Source organism: Parasteatoda tepidariorum, chromosome 5, assembly GCF_982258835.1.
Source record: "Parasteatoda tepidariorum strain Cologne lab strain chromosome 5, Ptep-v5.0, whole genome shotgun sequence".
Classification (NCBI taxonomy): Eukaryota; Metazoa; Arthropoda; class Arachnida; order Araneae; family Theridiidae; genus Parasteatoda; species Parasteatoda tepidariorum.
The window spans coordinates 36,534,518-36,557,804 of NC_141759.1; the positions used below are offsets into that span (position 1 = coordinate 36,534,518).

The following is a 23,287-nucleotide window of genomic DNA, read 5'->3' on the forward strand; positions in this document are numbered from 1 at the left end:
TTTGCAAATATTTGACTATTTTTGCTTGCTTTTTAAAAGGTATAGCATGACATAAGTACTATAAAGTGGTGAATAATATAAGCCTACGAATTATTTAGAAATAGCAGTAGATTAAAATCTAAAGAATTGAATTTATTCAACCAAGAATCGCAATTAATAAACAACCACTTAAAAATATTTATTCGCTGTCCAGAGCATGTTGGCATCTCTGGTATTGTACTTAAGACCAGCGTCCTTCATAAAAGTTTATAATAAAAAAAAAAAAAAAAAAATTTAAAAACTGGAAGTGAAATTTTTATACGGATATTTTAAAAAGCTCACAGCATTACCTTTCCATTTTAACATTCTTGGAACTAAAATCCCCAAAGATTCTCTAACAGAAATAATTTCTAAAAAAATAAATAAACGATTGGAAAGAAAAAGAGGTGAGTTTTCGAATGTTCATTAAAAAATTTTAAGAGCAGTTTTTTTATTTTTTTGAGGACGCAGGTAAGCTGCTTAATTTTATCACTCTTTGTAGAACTTCAATATAAAAAGTCGGAACAAAACAGGTTGATAAGCCTGGCACGATTCGAAATTTAGCAAAATACTTTTTTTTTCAGCGATAGTGAAATAAAACAGAAGTGCTTAAATTAAATAGAATTTTTACTAGAACTAAAATATATGACCATTTGAAATTATATGTATGCAGTGAGGAACAAAGTCCCTTTACTTCAAATTTATTAAAGTATTAATACATTACCTTTGCTAACACTAACACTATTTTTTTTAAACTACGGAAATTCTGCTAATGTTGGAAATAATATGCGAATATTAAATTAAACACTTCCAATCCGTTACAGAAGAGAAAGGTAAATGAGATACCTAATCTTACAAATTAAAATAAAACTAAAATTTTGAAAATTAATCCTGAACTATTAAATGACATATTCGTAGAAAATAATAAACTAGAGGAGGTAAGCAGTTTTACGTATCTTGGTAGTATTATTAACAACGAAAGAGGAACTGATAGACTAAATAGATTAAGCAACGCCTCCTATATCTGAAAGCCTCCACACGGTTTTTCATAGGTAGTCCGATCAGACCATTGTGAAGGATATCCACTTACTGAACGAGTCACTTAATACAGAATATAGTTAAAATAAGAAAGTGGTAGCAAATATATGACTAAAAATTAATTTTATTTATGATTATTACTGGTTTGCCTTATCCACTTGTCAACCACTACAGATTCAATTCTCAAATATATAAGATAAATTTCTCTCAATTTCAATTACATTTATGAAAGGTTTTGGGTTCATGCGCACAACTGGTACACTTTTTAAACAGTCTGCTCGGACTACTTATAAAAGACCGTGTGGAGGCTTCTTGATGTAGGAGGTGATGGCTATTCTCAATAAATTCTGAAAAAAAAAAAAAAAAAAAACACACACACACACACAACAATTCAGCAAAAATTAGAATTTTCAAAACTAATGTTAAATCTGTTCTACGATATAGATCAGAGACATGGCACTCCATTAAAAATAACATGAAAAAACTTCAAGTATTTATTATCAACTGTTAAACCAACTGAACGGCAGTTATCGTACAAAAAAATAAAAAATAAAGATTCTATGATTAACAAAAAAATAGCACCAAATGTAGCAGGAGTTATGGCCAAAATAAGTGCGGTCATGAAACATTTAAAGTGTATATAAGTTTATATAGTTAACTTATTTCAGTGATAAATTATATTTTCCAAGCTACTTTTAGTTTCCCCATCATAATATCAAACAATGCATTTTTAAAAAAAAATTTAACGAGCCAATATTAAATATATCGTTCCTATTGAGGCCAATGACGATGATTCATAAATTCGTTTGTTCGTTCGTTGTTGTGGATCTGGGCGTCTGAGGCCTTACGGCCCTTATGACTTTTAAGTTCCTAGTCCTAGTGTTTTGATTTTATTGGGCACCTGGGAACTCTTAAGTAATAATCAGCTGGAGGGTTTGTATCCCGAAAAAGCAAAAAGAAACTCTGGTAGCAAAACCTTTTCATATCCAGCTTTTAATCGCAGGAATAAAATAAAAAAGTATCCCATTTACCAAAAGTTAATACAAAGGTTAATAAAAATTAAATAAAAGGTTAATAAAAGTTAAATATAAAGAAATGCCCCGCTTAAGGGAAAAATTAGACAGCGGTGTTAATTTGAAAATTAAAAAAGATAGAACTGATACCAAAACATTTGGAAACATTAAAAAATTATGATAATTGGAGTTCTCCGTTAGTTTTTAAAAGGTATCTGTAATTTCTCAAATGGAACCTCAAATCAACAGAAATTGTGTAAAATTCAAAGTACAGTTAGCATAGGATCATTGCCTTGTAATACGATGATATGTACAGGAGTTATAACATATATACATGATTGTTTCTTTTAAGGGAAGAAATAGTGGAGATCATTTGCAAATTAAAAGGCCAAAACTAACATAAAAAAATTTGGGAGCATTAAAGAAATATCATAATCGGAATTTTCCGAAATTTTTATAAGATATCTGTAATTTCTTAAATGGAATCTAAAATCAACTGGACTTGTGGAAAATCCAAATCATAGTTAGCATAGGATCATTGCCTTGTAATACGAAGATATGTACAGGAGTTATAACATATATACATGTTTGTTTCTTTTAAGGGAAGAAATATTAGTGGAGATCATTTGCAAATTAAAAAGATAAAATTTGGGAGCATTAAAGAAATATCATAATCGGAATTTTCCGAAATTTTCATAAGATATCTGTAATTTCTTAAATGGAATCTAAAATCAACTGGAATTGTGTAAAATCCAAATCACAATTAGCATAGGATCATTGCCTTGCAATACGAAGATATGTACTACAGGAGTTATAACATATATACATGATTGTTTTTTTTTTAAGAGAAGAAATGTTAGTGGAGATCATTTGCAAATTAAAAGGACAAAACTGACACCAAGAAATTTGGGAGCATTAAAGAAATATCATAATTGGAATTTTCCGTTTATAAGATATCAGTAATTTCTTAAATGGAACCTAATATAAGCTGAAATTATTAAAAAAAAATTCGAGGAAGTTAGTACAACATCACTGCCTTTTATAACGAAAACATTTTTCCACAAAGCAGAAGAATCTCCTTTAAAAGCACTACATGAGTCATACAAAATCTCTTCATCTGTAACACAAAGTAGAAAAAGAAGGAGAAAAAATTGTAAAAGAAAATATTAAAATAAGTTAAGAAAAAGTAAAACCAGGGAGGTGGAAGGTTAAGCTTGACCTTATCAATCAACTCATGATCCATGGACCAAATTTACGTAACGAAGTATCACAGCTTTTATCTCTGGGAGAATCACATTTTTATCTTTCATTCAGGGCTGATCACGTGACGTCATGTCCGTAAGAAATAGTAACGTGAGTCTCAAAATGACTTAGGTTTGAACTCGAAGAGAAAGAAGAAAAAAAATCGCTTTCCTTTTTTATAAAAATTGTAAATGGAAATTGCAATTCTAAGGTACTTGTTTTGAACATTTGCCCTCGCTTTAAAACATTCCAGACAATTTCAGAACTCCAAAATACAAGAATTATTCCATAAATAACAACAACATTATTTCACGTAAAAATTAACCGATGAGCATTAAAAAAAAAAGAATTAAAATAAAATATGCATAGTCGAATTATAAGTGTCAGAAATCTCTTATAGGCGTCAAGACTTACAAAACGTAACAAAAGAGTCGCTATTATTCCATTTTTTCTGGTGAATTTGGAACCTAGTAAGGCTTAAAAATTAACCCTTGTTCTTAAAACGTAATAGAAGTTGTAAAAAATAAATATTACTGTAGGACTCAAACATTCATTAAATAAAATAAAAATCATAATTTATTACGTTGAGGTTATTTTTTTCAATTTCGGCTATCACTTTTAATTTTAAAGCTTCGCATCAGAAAAGTTTTTTAAATAAAAGTAGTAAAATATTATTACATTAACTATCGCAGACTACTTATAAAAAACCGTGAGGAGGCTTCTGATATAGGGCTGATGTTGATGGCATAGGGCTGATTTTGAATATGGGCACCTAGAGAATCGCACAGATACTGAAATGAGAGCTCAAAGCTGGAATTAGCAAAAGATGAGGTTTCAGATCATTATTATTCAGCAGATTATTATGTTTTATTTATATTTTTAAGATGATTTTCTTCCTCAAGATTTTTTAATTGCTGCCCATTTATGACAACTTTTACACAAAGCGGACCACTTGGCCACCCTTAATAGAGGGCTAAATCATAGAATTTACTCCCGTCCTAAATATTCAAATGAAAATGTTTTGATAAATCAGAACAAGCTAGCAAGTATGTAAACATGTCGTTCAACTGCCAACTACAATAAGTTTTTATGACTGATAGTATCAGAAAAAATTTTTATTACAAACATATAGATTAACATTGTTTAATGGAATTCTAATCTAATTTAACTACCTTTCCTTTCCTCCAAGCCCTGGGCATGTACCTAGGTCATAAAAAACCCTTAACCATATAGCAATTTAACTACCACTATTTTTAAATATAAGAAATAAATTGTAATGAAGAATAATAATGGTATCTCTCTCTTCTTAGCATGAGATTTCAGATAGTCGCCAATTTCTAGTCTGATAGCGGTCTACCTAACAAATCACAGAATGTTTCCAATTCGGTGTTGCCTAGGGAGTGGTAGAAAGAAAGCAATAGTTCGTTTCAGTTCATGATGTGAAACGTTTAGAGCAAATGCTTTCTGTCTTAATTTTCTTTTTTCAAAGGGGCAGACAATGCATGTTTATAAACCTATGTTTCTTATTAACTGTACATTTAGACAAAATATAAAATAAACAAAAAAGATATAATTAAAAAAAATCTGAAGCTTTCCGAATCAAACTAATTTCAGTTTTGAAATCACCACATCCCAATCAGGTAAGATCAAATACTTACACAAATGCGACAAAAAAAAATTTGGTGTTATTTTTTGAAGAGACATAGAAAATTTTCTGACGGTAATCCAAAAAAGGTTGAGAAAGGCTATACTAAGTGGTTTATACTTCTCTTTCTAAACCACTTCAGTTTTTTTAAAAAAAAAAAAAAAAAAAAAAAAAAACGGACACTAAAAGCTTGCTACAGAACCAAAAATATACATATTTATATAATCAACAAATTATGGTAGACTAAACTACTAACAATGGAAACACTTGAACCGCCACTTTATTCCTTTCAGAAAATAAGAGCCGTCTTTCTTAAAAATAGGCAATGCATAAATAGCAAATATGTAAAAGTAATAGAAATTAAATAGCAGCTGGGGTCTGTCCAGAAATTTTGTGAAAGGTCCTGTTTTTGTAAAATTGTGAAAAAATTACTCGTAATTTGTGAATATAAAATAAACGTTAAGTCATTCTTTCAACCAGGGTCCTGCTTTTGAGAATTTGTGCAAATAGGGTCCTGCTGTTACTATTGTGCAAATAGGGTCCAGTTATTATAAAACTTTTTCAAAGAGTTTTTAAATTGGAAATAGATACAAGATTATGCTCAACACTGTAAAAAAAATTTATAGAGATGCAACATACAAATATTTGGTATTTAGCCTATACTGCTGATCGAAACTTAGACAAAACTTAGTTCGTTTATTTCCGTCTTTCTTTTTTTTTCCCTGTGAAGGTTTTTTTTTTTCGATTACCTAACAAAACAATAACGAAGATAAACAATTTTGTGAAGGGTCCGATTAAAAGATAAATTATTTTGTGAAGGGTCCGTTTTTAAGTTAAAATATTTTGTGAAAGGTCCGTTTTTATGATAAGAAATTTTGTGAAGGGTCCGTTAACGGACCCAAATTTCTTCTAAACAGACCCCTGAGTAGTATATAAAGAATAAAATAAAATATAATTGATGTTTCTAAATAGCAATCAAAATTAATGTATAATTTTTGTTATTCCTGCAGTGCTAAATAAAATATCAAATGGCACTTAAAAAAACAAAAGTAACATACCTGTAAAACTGGACTGTTTTCGAAATTGTAAGCAGATGGACGACCTTCCAAAGTACTGAATGCAACGTTGCCACCGGTTAAAGGAGAAATATCACTAAATTCAGACGTGCAAAGGGCTCTAGTTTCATCGCTGTACGTAACATATGACGTGTCGTTCAACCCATAAGTACTTTGACACGTGGCACTGTAAAACTGATACGGCACCCAATCACCATCGGGTATAGTTCTTTTATAAATACCAAAACTTTCTGGACGACTTGTATAAAATTTTAGACGAACATAGGTAATATCAAAAGTTTTGCCTGAAATTAAATAAGAACAATGAGATCATACTAAACACTCTGAGAATGCTTAAACATAAAATTTTGAGCAAAAAATAATCAGCAAGCAATGGGACTCAAAATGTGTAACAGCAAGCTTAATATAATAATAAAGTGTTATAAAATCCCACTCCGCGCTGCGCTCACCAGCCTACGGAATTCCAGAGACTATTCAACTACTACGGATTCTCCGTAGTTTTAGAAAATATATTTCCTTTTGGAAGAGAAAGCAACGTAATAATATTTTAATAAATTATGTTTAAAAGAATTTTGTTCACCACTAAACGCAAGTAGTTAGATACATTAAGGTCATATATTCGAATTTTAAAATTCTAATAAATTTTTTTAAAAAATCTGTTCGTACTTTCAGTACCAAAAAATAATTCGCAACAGCTTCAAATAGTTAGGAGTCTCTAGAGTTGTTTGCAGTACCAGCCACCCCATAGACTGCTGAACTCAAACTGTTTTTTATTATAATTTTTCTGTTACATTACATGATGTATGGGATATGGGCCTTCTGCGCTGCCCAGGTGCCCAATTTTTGTAAATAAAGTAAGTAAAAGAATTGCTTGAATACTTGCCAGCTTTCGCGTTTTTCAAATTAGTTTTTCTCCGATGGCAATAAAATGCCAATTTACAAGACATTGTAAGCATTCATTTCATTGACATTAAGACAACATTTAAAACACAACCAAATAAATAGCCCTTGTATGTTTAAACTTACTTTTTTACTTTTATTTACAAAAATTGGGCACCTGGGCCTCTTAGTGGCCCCTATCCCATACATCTAGAAATTTACGGAAAATTTATAGTAATAACATTTTGAATTTAGCAGTCGATGTGGTAGCTAATAGAAAAACAAGCACTTTGCTTGAGTAAATATAACATTTCAATATCTGATTCATCGAATCTAAGTTGATATATATAAATATAAACATAATTTGACATATATATACATAAGTTGACATAAATAAATATTAACATAAATTGATACATATTTCACTAATTAAATTTCTATATTTTAACTAGCACATATTTAATTATGACATACATTGAAGTTCATTCGAATACATTGTGGTAGCCATAAAAAAAATCAAGCCGTTTGCTTGTGAAATAATAAAACAATGAAAAAAATTTATATGACAAATTGACGTTTTTACTTAACACTAGAAATATTGATTGTAGACTTAAATTAAAAATAAAGATAAAACATGATTTGATATGTACAATAATCGATTTTTGAAAAATGAAGAACATAATTGATGAATATAGATAAATTATCCTGATTCATGATAAAATAACATATTTGGAGAAAATGCAGTAAATATATTTTATTAGAGAAATATTGTTCCTTAAATACAATTTTATTTTGCAAAAGAATTTAACGTGCATAAGTTGATAAATACATATGCATTAATTGGCTATATTTTCAGAAAATAAAATTTGACGTAATTTAATTTAACATAAGTAAAAGTCTACTGTGAAAAGTTCAGTGAATTTAACTTGAGAGTCTTGGAAATAAAAATGGAACTCACTGTGATTGAAATGTTTCCCCGATGATATCCCGCAGAAGACGTAGCACTTCTTCATTTTTGAGCAATTCCTGTAATTCTTTGATTAATGACACTAATCGGTGAGCAAGTTTAGGCGTTGAATTTGATGTTGCTCGAGGGCTCCTTCTGCTGGGGCGGGGCTCGCACCCAGTATAGTTGGCTGTGTGGTTTTTGTAACAATTACAACATTTTGGAGGTGTTGTTCTGTCTTTGTTGCATTCATGAGACCTGTGGTTTTCAGCGCATTTTACACACCTTGCAGGCGCATTGCAGTGGCTTTGCGTATGTCCATAATTTTGACAGTTGTAACATTGTGTAAGTCCTCGACCTCCTCGAAATCTTTCGATTTTGATCGGAATCTGCTGTATGTTGTTGACTTCGAAAATTCTTTGGTGATTCGCCGTTGATGTTAGGATTATGAGATAGAGTGGAAGGAGCCGATAGGCCTCTCCCATTCTCTTCTTAAACTGCACAATTTTAAAGGATTCAACGTTGTTTTTCTGTAATTCTGTATTGATGGCATCTGTATCGAAGTCCACAGGCAGACCACGGACCAAAATCTTAATAAATCTACCTTGCGGTGTTATTTCAGGTTTGCTGGGCGGATCCCGTACTTTGTCGATATCCTCCTTAGGTTTTGCTGTCGGCAAGATAGTGACGTCATGTGTTGAGTTATGTTGGCTAGAAGAAGGACAGCTGTTTGTAGACATGAGTGTAGAGTTATCTACAATTGTTTTGACTGCATTTTGCTTTTTCTTCTTTTTTCTTTTCTTTGCTGGTGGTTCTGTATTATTGTTGATATTGATGTCCGTGTCAGTTTCTGTATTTGGTGTTGTATTCAGGTTTTCATCTTTATTTTCCATGGTTATGTCGCCAGTGCTTGGATTAGTTTCAGTCATTATTGATTCGACTTGCATGGATTTTTTATTCATCTCCTTGTTTTCTTCTGCTTGAATTTTCCTCTTCCATCTGACGTGATAAGCTGCATTTGTCAGTTTTAGGAAGTAATTGTATTCGTACTCTCCAGGGTAACTTGATCTTATTTGAATGAGCAGTTTGCTAAATAATTTATCTAAACGAATCAGCTCTTCTGTATCAAACTGAGTGTAAAACTCTACGAGATCGTCAATATGTTCATGTTCAACTGGTGGAAAGTATTTTTTCGATATCCCACAGATAGCAATGATTTCTTCTAATGACGTGGATTCTTTGCAATGCGACGGTGAATTACGACCAGAGAATGAGACCTTTCCACCACGAGCTGTTTTATGATACGGCATGACTTGAAAAAACAAAATGGCGGGCTCAAAATCCAGACATCAAAATAGCTAGTTGACAGTATTATCTCTCCCTACTCCAGAATCTGACGAGATCAAAATCTGTATCACTCACCTTGTAAAGTTCAGGATAATCAGCATCAATTCAACATAACCGGCATCACAAGGGAGAAGAGGACATCAGTAGAGCATCACCTTTTTCGACCGAAATTTGACCTCTGGTAATTTCTAGTACTTCATTTTCCTTGTAGGCATCTAGCTCTGTTTAAACTGTATGCATGTTAAACTGATGCATGTTTAAACTTTTTAAATGTAATAGGTAGTCAATTTTCAATTTAAATATATTAAAATAAAAATCAAGTAGATGAGAGCTGGCCATATTTGTACCACTTATCACATTCTAACTTTTATCTCTAAAAATTACCTTTGTAATATTTTAACAATAAAATACATATATTCAGCTACTTACATTATTTTTTGGTAATAATATTTCTGTAGTGAGTAATAAAAATTTATTATTTTTGCAAGGTATGCAAGTGGTACGAATTAGGAAACCAGTCCGCCTTAATTCATACCACCAGCTCCCTAAACCGTACCCACCAGAAAAACAAACAGACAATAATAATCCAAAAGTAATGTTTAGTGTAATAATGTAAAATATAGTTTAACGTTTTCATAATTGTTATGAAGATCCACAGATAAACAAACAAGCATGAGTAATCAAAATAAGTAATCAAAGTGCTATATGATCTCATGAATTACAATCAAGTACATGTGGTTAGTCTTTCTTTTATTTCTAGTTAAATTGTTGGAAAAATTTAAACTAATATTTAAAAGAGTGTAGACTTATGTGGCAGATGTGTACTCTAGAATAGGCACCTAAAACGTACCTGTGAATCTAAAATGCCACTTAACACGTTGAATGCCATGGGGGTCACCGGTGAACGGGGCTGAGTTTGTTCATAGAGCAATGGGGGTCACCGGCGAAGCCAAGACTATTAGAAGCTCATAACTCGAGTAAATTTTTAATATTTTTATCTTATTATCGTTACTAAAATGGTTTGAAGAAATTAATGCTATATAGGACACACAAAAATAGTTTTATTTATGTACGCAGAGATGCCAACTTACTCCCGACTGCAAATATATATTTTAAAGTGGTAGTTTATCAATTGTGATTCTTGGTTTAATAAATTCAATTAAGTATATTTTTATCCACCACTATTTCTACCTATATAATTCACCACTTAATATGTCATACTAAACCTCTTAATAAACTAGCAAAATCTGTCTAATCTTTGCAAATATAGTTTGTAGTTATTTACCGTTGTGACCGGACGGGCTAAAACCCCTGAATTAGACAGGCCGACTTATCATTTATTGTTGGAGCAAAGAGCTAACATAAGCACATCGAATAAATATTTTCAAGTGGTAGTTTATTAATTGTATTTCTTGGTTCCTTAAGTTCGATTTAGTAGATTTTAATCCTCCACTATTTCTTAACAATGCGTAGGCTCAAATAATTCACCACTTTACAGTACTTATAACATGCTTTACATTTTTAAAAGCAAGCAAATATTGTCAACTATTTGCAAAATTTACTTTGTAGTTATTTACCATTTTTTAAATTATTTTGGCTTGTCCGCAGCAGTTGGCATCTCTGTAATAACATAACGAATACTAAAATAACGTTAACTTGCGAACTTGTTTGCTCCAATATTGCTTGATAGGTCAGCTCTGATAGTATAGGAGCCTTAGGACGGGCAGGTCATGTAAAATTAACGTAGCATTCAACGTGTTAATTCTAATTTATTATCTAATAGTGAGGCTTTTATCCATATCAACGCCTGTTCAAATTTCGGAATATATCCGCTTTCTAAAAGATAAAGACTGGTAAATTAAGTATTTCAAGTTTAACATTTATTTGGGGTAAACATGGCAATCGCATCTACCAAATGCATTAATACTGTCCAAGTCTGTATAGTGCCGTGAAATCATGTTGTTTTTATACTTTAATACCAATTAGTAGCTAAAGTAAACACAAAGACGCTTTTCTAATTATTACAAAATGTAAATTCATCAGGTCAACAAAGTATTCTCAGAATTAACCAAGACTTGAAAATGCTGGAAGAAAGCGAAACATTGGCATTATTGAATCTTCTTATTTTGAACACACTAACAGCAATGCTCTACATATGGAAAACACCTCATATGAAAAAAGTGGTGGCATACATTTGTTTATACCAAATGGATATTAATTTTGTTTATCTACCACTTTAAAAAAAAGTAATAAGCGTAAACCACATTAGTACAAAAGTAATAAGCGTAAACCATGCAATTAATATATCAAATACTTGCCACATTCTACCATTTTCGGAGATTTTTCTACAATATTCAAAATTGTAATGAATTTGGTGCGTTAATATTTTATTCTTGACCAATTAAATTTCATTTGCTTTGATGGCATTTTTATTATCCCACTATATAATGAATTAAAGCAATTGTGTAAACGTGATAAAAGCAATGGATTCTACAAAATATTTTCAAAGGGCAGGAATAGCCTGGTTGGTAGAGCACTGGGCCCATGTCCAAGAGGTCGTGGGTTTGATCCTTGCCGGCCGAAGACTCCCCGTGGACTGATACACGTTAAATCTGTCGAGTCTCAAAGTCCTTCATGTTCCCATAACAAATCATATCTCTGGGGGGTACTGATCCAGGAGTTTCCTTGTCTGCTGGATTGGTTTAAAATTACGAGGCTACGGAGTTGAACATTAGTAGTCGTAAACCCAAGATTGGGTCGGCTGTTCAACAACGGTTATATAATAAAAATAAAATAAAATATTTTCAAAACGTTCGTGGTGGCTCAGGTGATATTGCCTTCCAATGAGGTGAATCGGGATAGAATTAAAACAATGGCAGGTAGATACAAATTCCGTATCTGTCTTTCACCGACCACAGTGCTGACTTATATTATCTTCAGTGGTAGATGGATCATGGGTTGGTCCCCTTGCCGGCAGGCTAACCGTGGGAGGTTTTCCTTTCCATGTAACGCAAATGTAGGCTAATTCCATCAAAAAGTCCTCCACGAAGGTAAATTTGTCCCAATGCTTGATCCAGGAGTTTCCTTGTCTTCTGGATAGGGGAATAAATTACAAAGCAACGGAGTTGAAGAACATTAGAAGTAAATCCGAAATTGGTTCGGCTGTTCAACGACGGTCGTAAAATAAAATAATATATATTAAAAAACGGTAGAGAGTTATACAAACTAAAATTTGCAGACTTTCGGTTAATTTTGCCAACTTTTTACAAGGCTCAACACGACTTAACAAACGTGTACGTAACAAAGTGGCGTATCACGTAAGTTTTTGAATTATTTAGTAGTGGTGAGTAAAAACCTAATAAATCGAATATACTAAACCAAGAATCATACATTAAAAGAACTACCACTCGATAATATTTATCCCCTGTCCGGTGCAAAGTGGTAACTCTGCCTGATAATCTTGCTCCGAAATTTATAACTATAAACAAAATAAAGCACATTAGGTGTAATTGTTAATTCATTAACTTTTCATGTATTTTTAGGAGTTAGGACTCCTGGGTTGGCAACTATGATATCCTGATCAATGCAAAAGCTTATATACACAAAAATGAGAAAGAGCAAAATCTGGTAAAATAATAATAATATAGCTCGTTTTAAGGAAGAAGTTCGTTTTAAAGAAGATAAAACATTCATGATTACCAAGATTTTCTTAACAGTTAAAATATGCATAATGTGTCTATGTAAAGAACTCCTCTCGCCATTCGCCTGGAGCAGTGGCGCTGACTATGGTTAGGCGGTTTTACTATTTCAAGTAAGAGTGTTGGGTTTATATTTTAGACAGGTTTTAACTTGAGGGACAGGTATCAATGAAATCAGGGGAGAGATAAACTCCCCTGTTTGAAATGTGCTATTTCTCGTTTCCAAGGCAACAGACAGCCTTAGACTTTGTGACGAGGAGAGTTCTTTCTATAGGACTGTATAGATAACCCGAGTGAAAGTAAGTAATGATGAATAATTTATAATTTAAAAAAAAAAGGTCTTTAGATTTGAAGTAATAGAAAAATTAATTAAAATAAAAATACTAAACTAAAAATAACAAAAAATTTTTTACCACTAGAAAATACTTTTTTTACAAAGCGGAGCAAGATGGCATCGCTGTAGTAGTTAAGTTTATATATTAATATTCCACTTTTTGTTTATTACGATGCATTCATAACAATTTTGACCGGCATTACCTATAATTGATTTAAATATTAAAGCGAAATGGACAAATAATCATACATCGTGATCTCTAACAAGTTAACTACGGATTTTTCTTGAATATTTAAAATAGCTACTATTTCACCACAAATATAAACTCAAAATTTAAAGAAAAAAATGAAATCAGTATATACCACTTCTCTTTTTGAAATTAAATTTTTATTATATTACAAATGCATTTCTCTCAGTGTGCCTCGATTTCTAATTTAAAATTAAATAAGTAGCTGCCACGTAGATGGTGGGCTACAGTTTTACATTATTATAACTTTACTTGCATTTCGTTATAGCTAGATATAAGTTGCTTGCAGAGCGGAGCAAGTTTACATCGTTGCCCTGTTTATGATACCAATTCTCTATTTCTGTAAATTAAACTTTTTATTAAAACACCTGTGCAATTTTTTTTTTTTTTTTTAAGAACTCTGTTTTAAAAGGAAGCGATGCAGGGTTCATTAAACACAGGTTATGAAAAGTAAACATTTAAAAAAAAGTACATTAAATGTTAATGTACTTTTATGATGCTATTTACAAACATGTAAAAAGGCTTTTTAGTATAACTATTATTCCGTCAGTGGGTCGATAATTGAGTACCAAGCATGCTTGGGAACTTAACACTGGGGGTTTCGCTTTCGGCTGACCACCTAACCGGAACATCTACAGGGATGGGTATAATTATAATAAGGTGGTATCAAATTCAGAGATGCCAACTGCTCCGGTCACGCCTAAATAATTTAAAAAACGGTAAATAACAACAACTAAAATTTGCAAATATTTGACTAATTTTGCTTGCTTTTTAAAAGGTTTAGTATAGCTTGACTATAACAAAGTGGTGAATAATATAAGCCTTCGATTTATTTAGAAATAGTGGTGGACAAAAACCTAATAAATTGAATTTATTAAACCAAGAATCACAATTAATAAACTACCACTCGAAAATATTTATTCTTTGTCCGGAGCAAGTTGGCATCTCTGCAAATTATATAGTAAAATTCGTTAAAGAAGAATAGTTACGCTTACTTTTTAATAGAGTAACCAGTAGATGAATACATTAACGTTGCATTTTAGATGATACTTATAATTTTTGATATTTAGTGGTGGGAAAATTACTTAAATTGAAAAATACTAAACTAAAAATAACTTAAATTTCACTATCACTAGAAAATACTATTTTACAAAGCGGAGCAAGTTGGCGTTTATCTGCTCCTGCACCCCAGAGCCCAAGGTCTAGAAAACTGAAATGGGCACAGTAGGCCTTGGCCCTCTATGGACTGTCGCGCCACTGAGTTTAGTTTCGTATAACTATTAAATTACCTTTATTAATGAACTGATATTATTAATTTTAAAAAAAATATTTGAATTTTTCTATTGAAGTAGTTAAATTTTAAAATCGAAAAACACGATATTTAAAAAAAAAAAAAAATCAAAGTACGAATAAATGCCGCAATTTGAAATAGAAACCATTTTCTTACGTGACGATTTTATTAAGGAAATGCTCGAATTCTACTAGAAACAATAAAGAGGTTAAAGAGCAAAGAAAAGAGATGCCGAGCGTATTTGGAAGAAGAAGAAAAAAAAATCGTACGCTTGGTCACTTCGATGACACGTTAATTAACAGTGAAAAAAATAAATCCGAAATGAAACGATAATGGAAGAAATGTTCAGTGTGAATTGGACGCCAACGTTATTAAACTAAAAACAAGCTTATCGAAAATCCGGCGATATCTAAGTAGAGCAACCACCGGAAACTTTTCGCAAAGGGAAATTGCCGGGATCGGCAGCAAATTAAACCGTTGATAAATATGAAAGAAATACGATTGGAAATCAAACTATCTTCTTAATTTTTTTTTCCTGATCTCCAACAAAGAAATTTCTGTATAGCTGTGCAGTTATTTTTAATGTGAAACACTGTTGAATTTAATTATTGATAAATGTATAGTGCGCCAAAAAATAAATAGACGACCCTGAATAACTTTTGATACATTTATTGGACTTTCATGTTCTAGGATTCCATCGCAGACGATATTTTTCGCCCCCAAAATATCCGCAATCAGGGAAATATGATCCAAATAGATTGTTTAAGAGAACGCTATTTTATTTTTTTATTTTTCCTGCGCATTTTGAAAGCCTTTGCACACAATTATAAAATTTGTTTATCCAAAGATAACTCCATGCAAAAAAAAACTTTTGGTAAATATTTGTTATTATTTTATTTAATAATAGTACAAAATTTTTTTGAAATGTGAAGCATATAGTTTCTTACATCATTTTAAAGTATGCAATTGTACGTGACTGAATGCAGAATTTGAGCCAAATCGATCGAATAGTTCCTGAGAAATCAAATGTTTAAGAACACGACTATTTTAAAATTCGATTTCTTATGATCCGATTTAAATTTTGCCGTGTAAAATTACGTTTTTTAAAATGATGTAAAAAATTTTATGACTTACAATCCAAAATTTTTTCGGTTATATTATTAAATAAAATAAGAAATATTCACAAAACCTATTTTTTCCACGGAATTATTATCGGATAAACGAATTTTATAATTGAGTGCTAAATTTTTTAAATTCACTTAAAAATATCTCAAGATACGACTTAAATATGCAAAAATTAACATTAAAAGGTCCTAAGTTTGTATCACTCTCCTAAACAAACTATTTGAACCAGATTTTGGGGGTCAGAAATCATAATTAATCAAAAAGAAAGGCCATGTTTATTCAGGCAAAATAGGTTTTCGTGTCTGATTTCGTAACTTAAAATATCGTTTGCACGATTTATATAGCATATTTGTAGTCACCATCTCAAACCATTAGGATTGAATCCTAGATCATGAAAGTTCGATCAATTGATCGAAAGTTATTCAGTGTGATCCGTTCTTTTTTTTTCCACACTGTACAATAGGAACTTTAAAATTAATAAAACTTTCAAATAAAATTAGTTATTTGAGAAATTCTGAAAAAGGTAATCACATGCTTAGAAACCCGAAAGCTTTAACTTTTCACTATATTTCAAAGGTAGTGAAATAAAAATTCAGTAATACATAATTTTTAAAAGTTTTATGGACTTGAAAATATGTTAAAATAATTCGAAAGTCTTTTAAGTAACTTTCAGCCCTGAGCGATAATATATTTCTACTTATGATGTGATACACCAAGGTCATATGTTTTTTATTTTAAGCATAATTTCCAAAGGAGAAGGTAAGGTCCTGTCTATAAGCCTATACGTTTTTTATGAAGTTGTACATTCAGACAAAAAATAAATTAACCAAAAAATATAATTTTTAAAAAATTTGATAGTTTTTCACACAAAGCTAATTTCTAAATTGAAATCCCCACACCCCAATTTCAGAAGGTCAAATACTTGCATAAAAAGAGGAAGAAAAAAATTCTTCCCCTAAGTCAGTGTTTCCCAAAGTGTGGTACGGGAACAGTTTAGTGGGGGTACGCGTTCTTTTGCGAAATATCTTGTAACAAATGAAAATTTCAAAAAGTTTTATTTAAAAACAAAGCTAGCCATGAAAATTTACGATTATGTATTTTTCTAGTGGCTATTTTTTGCAGAGTTAACAGTTAATAATGAGTGGTGTCATTAGCCAGTTGTGATTTTTAACTTTTGTGCAATTTTTTTATAATGAAGGTTTGTAATAAATTTGATTTATTTTGATTATTTTTATAAAATATAATTTTTATCTCTAACATAGAATATGGATCGCTGGTTAGTATTAATAAAAACGTTGTACCAAAAAAGAAAAATAAACATATTTTTGGAAAAATACATTCATTTTTTTATTAGTGGTACACAGCGTCATACGAAAAATTTAGAAAGGGTACGAAAAAGTCATTAGTTTGGGAAACACTGCCCTAAGTTATCCTCCAAAAAATTATAATATATGAAGGTATGAGTTTCACTCTAGGTTCTAATTTTTTAATTATTATTATAACTTACAAATAATAATAAATAGTAGCAAAATCAATGGCTTTCATATAAAAGAATCAGAAAATTAGCAGATCATTAAATTTTAATTATCCATACAATTTTAATTCCAACATATTTTTTAATTAATTTATTTTTTAAAGGTTTCCTTACAGTAGACCTTTCAGTTAAAAATGAATGGGTACTAACAGAAGAAACAAGTTTGGATGATTTTGTTGTAAAAAAAGTGTTTACAGTTTTTTTTAAAAGCTTATAATTCCTCATTAAAAAAAAAAAACAATTATTATTAAAAGGCATTTCTACAAATCTTCATAAACATTTAATAAAAATAAATTGGGTTAAACACAAATGAGAATTATTATTTTACCAACAAATAACTCTAAGAAATTATAATTTTAAATAGAATATAAATTGTTTAAGTTATGAATTGTAAACAAAGAAAGTATCACTATAAAAATCACTGTTAATGATAATTATAGTTAAATTTTGTAAACCCACTGCATGAGAGAAATATCATAAAACAAAGCAAATGAGAAATCTGGTATTATTCAACAAAAATATGCATCTTTTTTATACATATATAAATTCGAGAACTATTAAATGGTTTTAAGAAGAAAAAAATAATTATAAATAGATACAAAGAGAAGTTTTAAACAAATTACTACAATGTATTTTGGTTTACAATATATTTTGGTTTAGTACTTGGTTCAATATGCAACAAATGTTTTTTGTTCCAAAAAATTGATAAAAATTTGAAATAACGTAATATTTTTCAAGCTTGGAAAAATTATCACTAATTTTACCTAAGAATATGTAAGGACTTAAAAATGTATTATAATAAATATTATTATGAATTGATAATTAAAATTAATAATTTAATTTTAAACTTTAAATAATTATTATAAATATTATTATTATTTACTGTTATTAATAACGATAATGTATAGTAAATTTGAGGCAGCATTGTAAAACGCATTTTGAAATTTATTGGACAAGCATAAAAATTTTTAACAGAAAAACTGATTGACAGGAAAAAAATAATTGGAATTATGAAAAATAAGTAGAAATCTTTAATAAGAAGTTTTAAACAAATCACTACAATAAATTTTATAGTTTAAGAAATACATGCAACAAATGGTTTTTGTTCCAAAAAATTTATAAAAATTTGAAATAACGTAATTTTTTTCAAGCTAGGAAAAGTTATCACTAATTTTACCTAAGAATATTTAAGGACTTAAAAATATATTATAATAAATACTATTATGAATTAATAATTAATAACTTAATTTCAAACTTTAAATAATTATCATAACTATTATTATTATTATTTACTGTTATTAATAACGATAATGGATAGTAAATTTTAGGCAGCATTCTAAAATGCATTTTGAAATTTATTGGACAAGCATAAAAATATTTAACAGAAAAACTGATTGATACGAAAAAAAATAATTGAAATTATGAAAAATAAGTAGAAATCTTTAATAAGAAGTTTTAAACAAATCACTACAATAAATTTCATAATTTAAGAAATATATGCAACAAACGTTTTTGTTCCAAAAAATTTGAAATAACGTAATTTTTTTCAAGCTAGGAAAAATTATGACTAATTTTACCTAAGAATAATTAAAGGCTTAAAAATATATTATAATAAATACTATTATGAATTAATAATTAATAACTTAATTTCAAACTTTAAATAATTATCATAACTATTATTATTATTATTTACTGTTATGTATTAATAACGATAATGGATAATAAATTTTAGGCAGCATTGTAAAATGCATTTTGAAATTTATTGGACAAGCATAAAAATGTTTAACAGAAAAACTAATTGACAGGAAAAAAAATTTTTTAATTATGAAAAATAAGTTGAAATCTTTAATAACTCACCTAAACCTAGGGTAAGATTCACCCGATTAGGGTATTGTATTCCTTCGTACATAGTTTCACTCTGCCACCACGTTTGGTTATCATTATTATTAAAATCTGTCAAATAATCCGGAGGATGCGCTAACTGGGGGAAGGATGCATCGCAGATCTCACATGACTTTTGCGCCCCAGTTACCCCTGTCTGAAGACAGTACTCCGTAGGGCCCCTCGTCCCGCACGTGTTTGTCGCTTCCACCCGCACATTGAAGGCAGCATTCACAAATTCAGGAATGCAACGCTGGGGTCGACGGAATTCGTCATAACATCGACTTTGAGTGTCTCTGGGGCTATGCAGATCTGTAAATATCAGTTCTTTTTGTTGACAGCGGGAATAAGGTAGCAAGGACAACGCCCACAAAATTAACCCCGACCGAAAAAGAGTGATTTTCATTATACTAATGGTCGCCATCTTCCAAGTTCGGACCACACTTCCAAACTGGCCCTTCGCGGCGTAAAAGAAAAATCGCCGTAGTGAGCAAAGTTACTTATCGCCGTATGACTGTTGAATGTCTTTAGGGTTGCTGGTTTGTTTGTGATTGGGAGAAAAAAAGTTTTTTTTTTGGCGAAGTCGAAATAGTTTCGAATGGCAAAAAATGGAAAATAACTTTTTATTTCTATCAGTATCGGTGCACGCAAGGGGTCACGAAAAAGCACCGCCTTCCTCCAGTCAATCAAATAAATTAGAAATCGTATTTTGCATTTATCTTGTAACTATTTTTTTTTTATTCTAAATAATTGAAATTAATACTTGTCATGCATCAAATTAAATATACTGATAACAGAGCTGAAATTCAATATACATCAAGACGGAAAAGAGTAAAAACTGGTATCAAATAAATGTCGTTTTTAGCTTTTTTTCGGGAATAATGAAGTAGCCCAGTGATTCTCAACCTTTTTTTCGGGGCGGCACACTTTTAACGATTTCGAAATTTGACGGCGTACAATGAAAAATATTTGTTTAAAAGTTGTTTACTTACCAATAATACAGTGTGTTAAATAGTTTATGATAATAATTTTGAATGTGAAATAATATACTACAAAGGCATGTTTATTAAAGGGATTAATTATTTCTTTCGATTAGTTTTTTATTAGTTAAAAACATTTTTTTTTTTGCTAGTTATTAATTGTTAGCTTGTTTTCTATAGCTATTAACTGTTATTATTTTGTGATTTCTTGTTAACTAGTTTTTTTGCTGATTATTAATTGTTAGCTTATTTTTTGTTAGTTATCCTTTGTTAATTTGTTTTTATAACTATTAATTGCATAGCTTACTTTGATGATTATCTTTTATTTCCGTTTGAAAGTTAGTATTTAGCTTGCTTTCCTTTGTTAATTAATAATCATTTAATTTCCTACTTATTTCAACATTTTTTAAAATTGTCAAAGACAATTTAAACACTTCCTTCTTATTTTAAGATAGTCAGAGACAAGACAATCGCCAACAAAGATGTTCGCGCTGCTAAAGCGTGGAAAAATTATAAAATGCATTATACATATATATACTTTTCTTTAATTTAAACTTTACTCGTAATAAAAAAAAGCATTATAATTTTTATTGTATCATTTCTAATATTTGTCGACACACAAAAGTGCCGCGGCACAGTGGTTGAGAATCACTGAAGTAGCCATAGCTACTATATATTCTTTTTTCTTTTTTTTAGCGGATACATTTTATATATTGAATTCCTTCTTCACCGAAAAATAAATTAATATCAGTGAATTGTTTATTGTTCAGAATAGATTTACTCCTCCCGAAAATTATCTACTACTGAAAAAGTTCTAGTACCAGTTTTTTCTCTTTTCCGTCTCGCTTTCACGCCTGACTGTAATTAAATATGTATACTGTACGCTGTAAATTCTTATTCTAAATAATTATTAATATTTTTTTATTCTAAATAATTGTAATTATTACTTATGTGTCATATTGAATCATCAATTGTAATCATATATCTATATTATACCTTGTAATTTCTTAATCTATAATTATTAATATTTTTTTCAATCTAAATAATTGTAATTATCACTTATTATGTGTCGTATTGAATTATCTACTGTAATCAAAAATCTATATTATACCCTGTCAATCAAATAAATTAGGAATTATATTTTGCTTTTATGTATAATACTTTTTTAGTTTAAATAAATATTAATATTTTTTTTATTTTATATAATTGTAATTAATATTTGTTATATGTCACATGTAATCTACTCCGCTTCATACACTGAAAACAAAAATTGCAATTTTATATTTAATACAATAGTTAATATTTATTTATAGCAACAAAAAAAAAGGTATAACAAAAAGAAATATTTAACAGAAAATTAAAAATTGCATAACACTAGAATCCATTGTTAAAAAATTCTTTTATGATCATTTCATAATTAATTGCAAAAAAATTAAACTAAAGCAAGATATTTATTAATCTTTTAATGTTAGAATTTGGTATAACGGCCCCAATCTGCTTTAAGCTGTCTCAGTCTAATACTCCATTTGCTTATAAATGAATATTCCATTTAGAAAATTAGATTAAAACCACCAAAAGTATATTTTTAATGCGTTTAATATGATTTCTAAGTCGAATAAGGATCAAGACAAAGTCCGGCCCAAGGCCCACCAAATTTCTCGGATCCCTTACTGAATTAAATTACTCAAAAGTAGACCAAACAATAAAAAAAAATGTATTGAACTGGATGATTCAAGAGAAACATTCTAAGAATTTTTGAAAGCAGGCGATTGAAGATTATTTTTCTAAGATAAAGTTTACTCATCTATATATTTAAGCAAAATATAAAACAATGTTATATCAAAATAAAAATAGTTTGTTAACCACAAACAATTGATAGTTGTGATTTTCGCTAGAAGTCACTGATTAGCTGAATTATTTTCTTACTGCAAGGTGTAATTATTTTTTATTTAATACTTAAATCAACACAAAGCTAGCCCATTTTTCATTATATTTAACGATAACTTTATGTATTCTAAGATATTAAGGTTATTAATTATAATTTTTATTAGAAAATGCATTTCAACACACAAAAATTATTCAAAAGAGCCAAAATTATATCTTAGAAAATTAAAAACACATTTAAATAATATTTTATTTAAGAATAGCACATTTAAAAAAATTTAAATTCATGTTCAATGAAAAAATTATACCCAAAATATTGATACATTTAAAAGTATTCAATACAACAGATTTTTTAAAAACTTTTTTTAACGTATTTTCAGCAAATAATTTTATGCGAATTTTAAAATCCTGTTCTGTAGTAATATCTGTTTCTACTTATTATATAATAGGCTTTTCCAGCATTAACGTTTGCTCTTAAATATTGCTAAATGTATATGAAAGCAGAAAAAAAAGTTATGTTCAAATAAAAATAGTTAAAGACATTTGGTGACCATAAACAAGAACTATCATGAACTTTTGCTGTGTCATTTAAGCTGTAATAATTCATTAGTTAAGCGAGCACAAAGCTAGCCCACCTTACATTCTAATTTGATTAGTGCAATGGTTAAGTAAGTTTGGTTGTATCACGATATAAAGAAAAATTTTAAAAAAAATTCATTTTTTGAGAAAAACTGTTTCTTTCAGTATTTAAAAGAAATAGTAATATTGAGGACTTTTTACTAATTTCTGTAGCCCCTCAGAAACTGTGAGCCCTAGGCCCATACCTATTGGGCCTAGACGATAATCAGGCCCTGTAATCTAGCACGTATGAGTAATAAGTTACAGGTTACTTCTGTGTGTTATATTTGAGCGGGAATTATAATAAGAAATCTTAACAAGCAATGTGCATACTTGTACTTCTACTTGCATACTTGTACCGCTCAGTGACGTCAACTTCAGCGGAGTTTACTGTAGTAACGATGGGGATAATAGAAATGTCTCGTATTAAAATTAACAACACATTTCGTAACTATAAAATATTTGAGATAGTTCAAATTTTAAAATGGTCT

General features: G+C 29.8%; 1 protein-coding gene across 1 annotated transcript in view; it reads right to left on the bottom strand.

Annotated features, from left to right (window-relative positions):
* LanB2 (laminin subunit gamma-1) overlaps positions 1-19,843 on the bottom strand; it is a 74,382-nt gene extending 54,539 nt beyond the window's left edge. Inside the window, exons 1-2 of the mRNA XM_087163671.1 lie at positions 19,291-19,843; positions 6,015-6,316 (exon numbers count right to left, since the gene is read on the bottom strand). Coding sequence (XP_087019797.1) covers positions 6,015-6,316; positions 19,291-19,738 — 750 coding nt within the window. The 5' untranslated portion in view covers positions 19,739-19,843. The remainder of the gene's footprint in view (positions 1-6,014; positions 6,317-19,290) is intronic.
* Positions 19,844-23,287: the final 3,444 nt, after the last annotated feature.